The following is an 11,853-nucleotide window of genomic DNA, read 5'->3' on the forward strand; positions in this document are numbered from 1 at the left end:
TTTTTAATTTATTTGTACTATTAAATTTAATTAGCGGAAAATATTTTTAAGTCGAAGAGAAAAATTTGAAAAACAAAAGCGGATGAAGAAATTTTTTTGTGTAAGGATTTAGGTACTACAACAAAATCACAAACAAGAAAATCATTTCTTAATAATTGCTTTGTTACTACTAAGATTTCAAGCTCATAGAATGTTTAAGAACATTATGGAAGTGATTTAATAGCCCAAGTTCCGAATATGCAATTGCTGATATGCCCGTCACGTTTTTGAAATACTTAAATATTAACAGGTCAAAAACGCGTTTTTTGGGTACATTTGACTTTAAATTACACTACCGTTAAAAAATTTTTTCTTCTAATGCAATTTCAAAACGCATTAAAAATGTTTTATCGTCCTTAATATTTACATTTTTTTCAAAATACATTTTTTTTCTCAATTATATTGCAAAAAGAAATTTATGATATCTCAAAATCTTAGTACATATCATAATGAACGGTTTTTTTTTACCAAATTCCAGTTTTCTACTTCTGATTTGGATTTTAAAAAGCAACATTTTAAGGAAAAATGTATTTTTTCGATTAAACATCAAAAAGAACTTCTTTGAAAATTAGTTTTTGAGACTAAGTAGTGAAAATAGAGATGGGTATAACTCAAAAACTAGACATGATAGAACAAAATTGTAAAGAGTTTTGAATTCAGCACACTAAAGTAAATTAAAATCAACTTACAAAGCTCGTGCTCCCGACTTTTTTTTTTATTTTTGCCGACCAGTGTTATCAGAGTTTCAATATGAAATGGTAACGGAGTTACGAATAACAGAGTTACGTGCGACAGAGTTACGGCCGTCAAAGTTATGCGAAAACGAAGTTACGAAAAACTAGAGTTACGAATTCTAAAGTTATGTTAAGCTATGACTGATTTGGATTTAAAAAAACATTTTAAAGAAAAATGTATTTTTTCGACTAAACATCAAAAAGAACATCATTGAAAATTAGTTTTTGAGACTTAATAGTGAAAATAGAGATGGGTATTACTCAAAAACTAGACATGATAGAACAAAATTGTAAAGAGTTTTGAATTCAGCACACTAAAGTAAATTAAAATCAACTTACAAAGCTCGTGCTCCCGACTTTTTTTTTTATTTTTGCCGACCAGTGTTATCAGAGTTTAAATATAATTAAAATAACACTGCCATGAAATAAATTTTCGTTCATTTTGTACAAACAAAAATGAAATATTGAGAAATATTTCCAAAAAAAAACTACTCTTTTCAACATTTTTCACCAATGAAAGTTGGCATTCATTTATTACTAGCAAATCCGTACTCTCGTTGCTCCGTAAATTCTAAAAACGTCAAAATTAAAATATCGGATATCTTCTAATGACTATTCTTCAATGGGAAATCTTTTTATTGGGTGCTCATATGTGAAATAAATCCCAAATACATATCTCCTTAATTACCCGAATGATAAGTATTTACTTATTAGCAAAATTATTGTACCTCAAAATCCAAAAAAATAATCTTGAATCACAAAATAAATTAAATTACTTTAAGTAAAGTCCGTTAAGTCGAATGTTGTTTTCGTTTTTGGCATGAAACTTCGGTTCTGCTCTACATTATTTGTTATCAATTATATTAATCTAAAGAGAATCTATAGTTTTTGTTTTCTTTAAAACTTTTTCATAGACACTGTTTAAGGAATAAAATAAAGTGAATCATATTTGAATTACATCAAAATGATAGGGGGACATGAGAATTTTGAAAAGGTCCTGGTGGGATATACCTACACTGAGGGAAAAGGAGAGAAATCCCCCTGAAATTCTTTATTTCAGAATTATTTTTTTTTGTCTAATAAATTCATTTATCAACCGAAGAAACTATTTTCAGTGGTCTTAGCCTTAAATGAAGCCTCAAAAGTCCCTAGATAGTCCCGAATCCCATGCGCTCCGAACCTACCACAGTGCGAAAACTTTAAACGCATTTTTCTCGAAACGTGTTTTTTTCCGCGCCGTGCAACGTAACACTTCTCGTTAAATAATTGGCCATTGCATGAACCTAAAAGTTTAATAAAATAATCATAATAAATTTTTTTTTTAACAATTTCTTTATAAAAAATATTGTGTTTTTTCGTTTTTTTGGTCACTAATTTTTATTTTAGATTTTTTTTTACTAAATTTAGGTTCATGCAATGCGTATAAATATATTTTATTGGAAAATAATTCTTTTTTGATCATAAATAGTTTTCTAGACCAGGGCATTGCACGGCGCAAACGCGAGGCGCCAACTTTAAAGAGCTGTTGAACCGCCATTTTGTTTTTTTCTTACTTCAAATTGTATCAATACTTCATAATGTCAATAATATGATTTACTTTTAAAAATTTCAACAAATGCTTTCGGTTTTCCAAAAAAAAAATATTGAAAAAGCTGTCTTCCAGAGGGATTTCCCTCTTTAAAGTCACATAAATCAAAGTAGTTCATCTTTGAAACAACGACGTTTCAACTTCAATTTATTTTTTCCCTCAGTGTATCACAAACAAATTTGGGAAATACTTCGTTCTAAATGGTACAAATATCCTATTTTGAGTCACTTATTCGGCTTTATTATAGGTGGTATCTTGCCTTGGTCTTTTAAGACATTAAATCGCACGATCTAGACCGCCATATAACGCTGTCGCCGCCCGCGACCGTGGCCCCATCTTGCTGGAACCTTAAATGTTCAAAATAATTGAGACACTGCAAAATTAAAAAAAAAAATACATCCGCAGCACCAAGCAGTGTATTTTTCTGGAAGCTTGACTAATTGCTCCAAATAAGGCAATACTACATGCGACAAAGACAAAATATACCTACGATGTCACTGAAAAATGAAACGACTAAAAAATCACATGTAATAAGGAAAAATGTAACAAAAAAATAAACGTTCTCAGATTTTGGTTACGAATCCAAACATAAATATAAATTTGATCTTTGTTTCTGGGCATGCAGTTTATTCAAATTTATAATGAATTCTATCAAATGTCAACCAAATAAGCAGAAAATTGAAAAATAGGAAAACTACTTTCTTTATCAGGCTCACTAATGAGCGTTCTGGTACCACACTGGTACTAAGAAATTTTATTTTTAAGATCCAATTTTAAATGGAAATAAAACAAATTCATGGAATCGAAGTAGATTAAGCACAGTACTTTTTAAATTTTTTGATTTTTGATAATGGCAAAGCAAAATAACGAAGAAAATAAAAATAAGATAAAGAGAGTAGTTTTCCTATTTTTCAATTTTCCCAAAAACTAGAAGGCATAGAAACATATGGTTTTCAGTAATTGATAAGGAATTTATTGAGGTAGTTTACTTTATCAATTTATCCCGTAATGAAACCCAAAGTCTTGACAAAAATAGTATTCAATGTATTTTTTTAAACTTCTTTTTCACAATTGTTGACTTTGAAATCGATTATTTCGAAAGCAACTGTTTAAAATAACTTGGTTTAAAAACTATAATTAAGTGTATAATTAGATTTTGAAAAAGGTATCATTCATAACTGTAAGTGTTGCCATTGTTTTTTAATAATTTTTGTTTGATTTTTTTGATTGCCCCTCCCGCCTAAAGGGGGGACATAGACCCTCCCTCCCAAAACAAAAAATGATTGTATTGAATACCTCTACTAAAAACCGTTTTAAATTTTCGGCGACTAAGTTATCGTACTCGAGCATTGCGTTGATATGAATTTTTCTCGAAAAAAACACGTTTACGGGGGGTATCTCGAAAAAGGAAGCTAATCCGATTTTGGTAAAAACGGATTATTATTGCTGAGGCCTTCAGGAACAAAGCCTCATCTTTAGTTTTTGTTGTCATTTTAGGTCAACCTTAAACATGTTCAGGCTCACTGTGTAGCTGTTTACCATATCAAAAGCCTTCTCCAATTCCATGAAATTCAGATTAAATAGTGGTCGATGTTGATGTCTACTACTTTTACAGCATCAGATGTGGCTTCGTGCTTTGCTGATTATTTCATTTCTAACTAACACTAAATAATTGCTGACAAATTTGTTTATTTTTCAATTTCTTTAAATACAACTTCTTTGATTCTTTTCGGAGTGTTTATTGTAATGGCTTTTACGAAAAATACCTTCATATTTTTTGTGTTTTTTTCTATTATGACCTTCTGACATATTGCCTTATTTATAAAATAAATGAGTCCTCAATTAATTTTTTAATGTTTTTTTTTATGTACATATATTTCACATATTCTTCAACAAATCATAAGAAAAAGATAAAAAAAAAATCTCTTCCCCAATAAAACCAATAAAATCAAATAAAAGAAAAATCCAAAACACTCAACAAATATCATATCAAAATATCAGAAAGTCAAGAAGTATTCAATAAATTAATATCTCTCAACCGTTACAATGTACCACATATGGTTTCTATAAGTAATTCCAAAAATAATATTCAACCTCACTGATGAAGAAAATGCGTTTTTTTTTTTTGAGAATTTCCAAAAGAATCTCTTCGTCGGACTTTACGCAACCGCCATGGAGGAGGCTGATTTGTAAATTTTTATTAAATTTTATCTATAAAATATCATAAATCATTTGGAACACATTTTCGCTGACTACTACACTGCCCCTTTTCTAAACCGGAAACAGGACGAAAATAGTCACTTCACTTCTTGCTGCGTGGTCTTTGATGGTATACCATGAGATTTAATGATGTATATTAGACAAGAGTTGCCAATTAAACGAAGGAAATTTGTTAGGGTCGATATAGATACTTCAGAGAGTGAGAGAGTGGTGATTAGCCATCATATAGAAGCTACCTGTTAAAGATACCGCATGAATCGGCGACGGTGGACATTATTTTATATGATGCAAAATTTCACGGACCGAGTATGTGTAAAATAAATGTTTGACGAGGTGTAAAATCAAAAAGTTTATAATGGACATAATTTACTATGTCGTGTGCACGTATCGGTACTTAGGACAGGAAGAAGATTCATTTTTGGCAAAGATACAAGAAAAGCAAAATTATAGTTTCAAAAGAGCAAACTCGAATGAAAAATGTTTGTTGATTTTATTTATTACCCTAAAAAAGGGTGTCAAATCAATTCAAATTATGGGGGAGTAGTATTAACTACGGCCGGCTGTTCTAACGACGATAAAGGTGTTTTACAAGGGCGCCTGAATACTTACTATGAGAAACTGCCTTTGCCTGTGAGTAAGCCAGAAGTATGCGGCTATGTTGAGTGAGTTCAGGCCATGTTTTTTTTTACTACCTTTTTGCATATATAAAAGGACCCGAGGGTCAATTCTCGTTCAATGATATTTTGAAATGAAAATAATTTTCACAGCTTCACAACGAATTCGATTTTTGTTTTGCGAAAAAAATTTCAAAAAATCTTCATATGATAAAATATTTATCACAAACAAAATTATTTTTTTCCAAGGAAAAACACACAAAACACGGATTTTACTCTTGAAAACATTAATATTTTTTGAATTTTAAGATGATAACACACAGGTCGACAAAATTAAAAATATTTATTGTGCTTGGGTTTAATTTGCACTTTTTGGGTTCATGGTAAACCAAAACAATAGCTAATCACCCTTTCCCTTTCTAAGATTTGCTTTTGTAGTGTTGGAAGCAAAAATACAATTTTCATACCCTGTGAGCCTAACTCCAGTTTTATAAGCTATAGTGCAAGAACCGTGCATTGTACAAAAAAAACTGTTAAAGTATAAAATGTAGATAATTTAAAGTTCTACATTTTTTGCTTAAGCACTTAATTCGACTTAAATTATAAAAAAAAAGTTATGACGAATACAAGGGTTTTTTGATCTAAAAAAACCCGTTTTGTTGAGTTCAAACTGTAATATTTTTTTTATCTAACTTCAACTTTGGAAACTTTTATACTTTTTTGAAAACTGCAATGCCGGGACATATTAAAAAAAAAAAACCAAGAATCACACGATACAAATTTTTTTCGTCTTGTTGTCCTGAAATAAAAGTAAGAAATTGAGTTTTTATGAAACTTGGAACTGTTAATTAATTTGCAGAAAAATGGCGTATGAAATAAAAAATATTTTTATTAATTAATTGTTTCTTATTGTCTTATTGTAAGGCAATGTTTTGGTGAAAGAATCGTAAAAAACAAAAATCAATTATGGGTAGAGGAAGCAAAATACTGTCGCAAAGTAGGGATTTTTCGAAATTTCACAAGAACAGCATATTTAATCGAAAACCTCAAGGATTTGGGATGAACAAGTTACCAATTTCTGAAAAATCTAAATTTGGCCTATCAGCACATTTTGTTTGATCCATTACTTTTTAGACACTATGCATATGCAACAAAATAAAAAAAAATACTATGCAAACAAATAAATTTAATTTTTCAATAAATAAAGAATTTCAATATAAACTAGTTTGGCTACTGTTTGGATACAGTTATTTTTGTAAGCAATTATTTTTGTATAATAAAAAAAACCACGGAGTGAATTACTTTTACCATAAATATTGAAAATAGAAGGTATCATATTTATAATGCCTCAAGGTCCCATCTGACAAAAATTCGAATAAAACGAAAATTTCGATTTAATTTTTCTTTTTTCTTCTTAAATTTCCTGATTTTTTTTGATTTTTTCTAAATATGAATATGAAAACAGCAATAAAATGAAGAAAACAAAACAAAAATCAGCCAAATCGGCTAAGACGTTCTCGAGTTCTTGCCAAAATTACGCACGACAATTTTTGTAAAAGACAGATTTACTTGAATACTGAAAATTGCTCTGCTGACTTCAAAAGCAAATTAAAAAAATAAAAAAAAATGTTTTCCAGATGAGAATCAATATATCTATCATAATTTCATAGTCACAACCCAAGCACAAATTTCGTGTTGACCTGTGTAGTAATTTTTATCAAAAAAACAAAACCGACTTCTACGGATCAAAACTGGGTTTTATGGTTTTTCTTATAATTCCTATAAAACTCAACGAATTTGAAATGGGACCACATTGCAGCCACCAGCAATCCAATCCAAAAAGAATTATCAAAATTTGTTCACTCAGTCCAAAGTTATGAGGTAACAAACACACAAAAAAAAAAATTAAAACGAATTAAATACCTCCTCCTTTTTGGAAATCGGTAAAAATTCCTTTCTTTTATCCACAGATGGTATTATTTTTCAAAATTTCTTGACATTTTATTAAAACAAATTTTGAATAAAAAAAAATAAAAGTGACATATTTTTTCATTTTGTACTTTTTAGTACAAACTTTTTCAAGGATATCACATTGAGTTTGAGAATCGCTTTAGGGGAAAACCCATGAAGTGATTAAATGAAAAAATGCTGTGAAAATTGAAATGATATTATTTTTATCACTTCACAGCTTCACAGAACGAGTTTTGACTCTCTGTTTCAGGTGTTACTCAACATTTATTTCATCTTTTCGATTTTTTTTTATACTTCTTGAACCAGTTAAGGTTTTAATTATTTTTTTTGAATCAATGTAGGTTTAAATTTTATTTTTTGCCTTAGACCTGATTTAGATTAGCGAAAACCCAAAAATAAAACTAATTTTGATTTTGCACCCTGGGTTTAAACTAGACTCAAGGCGCCAATTTTTACCGAACCAACTCTGTAAGACTTCAAACAATGGTTCTATCAAATAAATATTTTGTTTTTTTTTTTTAAATAGAAATATTGTTTTAATTTAGACAATGTGTTTTGAAAAGATAAATTTAAATTTTACTTTTTTTATTTTTATTTGTCACAATAGAAAAATTAAAAATTTAACAAATGTCTTTGACGATCTTTGTTGATCTTTGCCGACAGAAGACACACGCAATTGATTTAGATTTTTCGACTTTTTGAAAATTAAACATTTTCTCAGGCATAGGTTAATCTGTCATTGGTAGAAGAATTTATGAGATGTTGTACAACTATTCTTTGAATTCTTTTTTTTTTCAGAAACTCTTCAACACCTGTGAGGTAAATTTTCTTCGATTTTTTTGTTTTGTTTTGTTTCATTCATTTTTAATTAATTGATCAGTGTCTACGTTTTGTGGAATTTTTGTTTAATTTTTTTTTTTTGTCTCATCTTTCAACATCAAAGAATGTTTAATTAGTAATTTCTTTCGAAATGTGTGTTGATCACCTTGATTTCGTGGGGTGTAAAAATTTATACCTAATACAAAAATATTTAAAAAAATACAGAAAAAATGTAATTAAACAAACATAAATGATGAAAGATTGGTGAATATTTTTGAATTATTAAATCAAACAAAAAAATGTTTTTGATGCTAATGTGCATATAACGATTTATTGTGAACTGACTTTTCGTTCTGAAAAGACTCTTTTTAAATTGACTATGACTAAACAAAAAGTGTATATATCACAGGATCAAAGTCCTTCGTTGGAAAAAGTCTCAAAACTGTAGACATGAAGATTTATATAAAAAATATAAAAATGATTTTGACAATTTATAAGATCAATTTAACAACATTGCGTTATGGGTGTGACACAACAGACGTTACGGGTGTGACACAGACAAATATTTAAGCCTTGTTCGAAAAAAAATTTTCTTGAAGATCAAAGTTTCTATACTTAATTTGTAGTTCAGCTTCTGTAAGGCCTTATAGAAACTAATTAAATGAACATGTTAGCTTTTGGTTAAATTGTTTCATGGTTCAAGGGAAGCTGACAGGCTCTTTTTAATGACAATGATATTTTTGAAAATTTTATCAATTATTCATAAGCGAAAGTACCACTGAACAAAACATTTGGATGTTGAAGGTTAGATTGAGGCGCAGAACCTCTGGCGTTACAGTCCATTGTACTAATTATTGCGCAACGGGGTACTACTAGAAATGTGTTTTTCTTAGTGCATAGTTATATTTTCAGTTATGGCTCAATGAATCACTACTTTAAATTCAAGATTGAACTCTCTTAAAAATGTTAAAATAAAAAAAACAATAAAAAAACCTTTTATTTACAGCTGAAGTAAAAATGCCAAGTGGAAAAGTCGATCAACCTGTTATTGAAGACAATCGTGATGGTACCGTATCGATTAAATACGATCCCAAGGAGGAAGGTATTCACGAATTGGTTGTTAAATACAATGGAGAACAAGTTCAAGGTACATAAAAAAAACTCTTCTCAAAACCATCCAACATATTCCTAAACCCAATCTCTTTTTTACTAAAGGTTCACCTTACAAATTCCATGTTGATTCAATTGCATCGGGCTATGTTACTGCCTACGGTCCTGGTTTAACTCATGGTGTCTCTGGAGAACCATGCAACTTTACAATTTCCACCAAGGGTGCTGGTGCCGGTGGACTCTCGTTGGCTGTTGAAGGACCAAGCAAGGCTGATGTAAGTTCGAAAACTCAAGTCTTCACTTTCATGTAACTAACTGAATGCTTTTTCCTTTTACAGATTCGTTACCATGACAACAAAGATGGTACAGTTTCAGTAACCTACCTTCCAACTGCTCCTGGTGAATACCAAATTGCCGTACGTTTCGGTGATAAGAACATCAAAGGATCACCTTTCTTTGCCAAAATCACTGGAGAAGGTCGTAAACGTAATCAAATTTCTGTTGGTTCCTGTTCTGAAGTTACACTTCCTGGTCAAATTACCGATGATGATTTGAGAGCATTGAATGCATCTATTCAGGCCCCTGGAGGTCTTGAGGAACCATGCTTCCTTAAACGTATGCCAAGTGGAAATATTGGTATTTCCTTTACTCCGCGTGAAACTGGTGAACATTTGGTATCGGTAAAACGTATGGGCAAACATATCCCCAACTCACCATTCAAGGTTACCGTCTGTGAACGTGAAGTCGGTGATGCCAAGAAGGTTAAAGTATCTGGCAAGGGTCTCGAAGAAGGTAAAACTCATGCTGACAACGTATTTGCCGTCGATACCCGTAATGCTGGTTATGGTGGTCTTTCACTATCCATTGAAGGTCCCAGCAAGGCTGAAATTCAATGCACCGATCAGGATGATGGAACTTTAAGCATCTCCTACAAACCAACTGAACCTGGTTACTATATTGTAAATTTGAAATTCGCCGATCATCATGTTGAAGGTTCTCCATTTACTGTCAAAGTAACTGGTGAGGGGTCAAATAGGAAACGTGAGAAGATCCAACGTGAGCGTGATGCAGTGCCACTCACTGAAATCGGAAGTCAGTGCAAGTTGACCTTCAAGATGCCTGGTATCACATCATTCGATTTGGCAGCATGCGTTACCTCTCCCAGCAATGTCACTGAAGATGCTGAAATCCAAGAAGTCGAAGACGGACTTTACTCTGTCCATTTCGTTCCAAAGGAACTTGGAATTCACACTGTGTCTGTGCGTTATAAGGAAATGCACATCCCCGGATCACCTTTCCAGTTCACAGTCGGTCCACTCAGGGACTTTGGTTCCCATTTGGTTAAAGCCGGTGGTCCTGGCTTGGAACGCGGTCAAGTTGGTGCCCCATCTGAATTCAATGTATGGACTCGTGAAGCTGGCGGTGGATCACTCGCTATCTCAGTCGAAGGTCCCAGCAAGGCTGAAATTGAATTCAAGGATCGCAAAGACGGTTCCTGTGATGTCTCCTACAAAGTCACCGAACCCGGCGAGTACCGTGTTGGCTTGAAATTCAATGATCGCCATATTCCAGACTCACCCTACAAGGTGTACATTTCGCCCGAACAAGGTGACGCTCACAAACTTGAAGTCCAACAGTTTCCACAAGGAAATATCCAAGCCGATGCACCATATCAATTTATGGTTCGCAAAAATGGCGCCAAAGGTGAGCTGGATGCCAAGATTGTTGCTCCATCGGGCACCGACGATGATTGCTTCATCCAGGTGATCGATAGTGAAATGTATTCAGTTCGTTTCTACCCGCGTGAAAATGGAATCCATGCCATTCATGTTAAGTTCAATGGAGTCCACATACCTGGATCACCATTTAGAATCAAGGTTGGCAAAGATGTTGCCGATCCAGCTGCTGTACATGCTTCTGGAACAGGCTTGGAAGAAGTCAAGTCCGGTCACAAGGCTGACTTTATTATAAATACCTGCAATGCTGGTGTTGGTTCATTATCGGTCACAATTGATGGACCCTCAAAGGTTTCTCTGGATTGCACGGAAGTCGAGGAGGGTTACAAATGTAGGTACACACCTCTTCTGCCAGGAGATTACTATGCTTCGATTAAGTATAATAACATGCACATTGTTGGATCACCTTTCAAGATCAGTTGCACAGGTTGGGACCCTTACATTAATGACCTCAAGATAGTTTTCTTATTTTTTTTCTTAAATTTTACAGGAGATAAACTCGCTGATGAAGGTGCCCAGGAAACATCCACAGTTATTGTAGATACTGTTGCCAAAATTGCCAAGGCTGGCAAGAATACTGGCGCCCACATACCGATCTTCAAGTCTGACGCGACCAAGATCACATCGAAGGGTATGGGTCTGAAACGAGGATTCATGGGCAAACAAAACCAGTTTACAATTGGTGCTACAGATGCGGGTAGGTTTTTTACTTCTTATTCAGAAAGTCCATTGAACTTATAAACTAATTTCTATTTAAGGTAACAACATTCTGTATGTTGGTATGTACGGACCAAAGGGTCCTTGTGAAGAATTCAACATTAAACACACAGGACTCAACAATTACAATGTCAGTTACATGGTGCGCGAGCGTGGCGATTATATTCTCATAGTCAAATGGGGTGATGAACATATTCCCGGATCTCCATTTAAGGTTGAAGTTTAAGTTTAAAAAATTAAAAAATTAAAAAAAAAAACAATACGTCGTATTAATTTTTGTATTTTAATTCATAAAAAAAAAACAA

General features: G+C 32.4%; 1 protein-coding gene across 7 annotated transcripts in view; it reads left to right on the forward strand.

Moving 5' to 3' along the window:
- Positions 1-11,853, forward strand: part of LOC129916809 (filamin-A) — an 83,242-nt gene extending 71,389 nt beyond the window's left edge. For all 7 annotated transcript variants that reach the window (XM_055996959.1, XM_055996957.1, XM_055996958.1 and 4 more), the window contains 5 exons: positions 8,992-9,132; positions 9,201-9,370; positions 9,434-11,258; positions 11,322-11,528; positions 11,590-11,853. In XM_055996959.1, the coding sequence (XP_055852934.1) occupies positions 8,992-9,132; positions 9,201-9,370; positions 9,434-11,258; positions 11,322-11,528; positions 11,590-11,774 (2,528 nt within the window). In that variant the 3' untranslated portion in view covers positions 11,775-11,853. The remainder of the gene's footprint in view (positions 1-8,991; positions 9,133-9,200; positions 9,371-9,433; positions 11,259-11,321; positions 11,529-11,589) is intronic.

This window comes from Episyrphus balteatus, chromosome 3 (genome assembly GCF_945859705.1).
Source record: "Episyrphus balteatus chromosome 3, idEpiBalt1.1, whole genome shotgun sequence".
NCBI lineage: Eukaryota > Metazoa > Arthropoda > Insecta > Diptera > Syrphidae > Episyrphus > Episyrphus balteatus.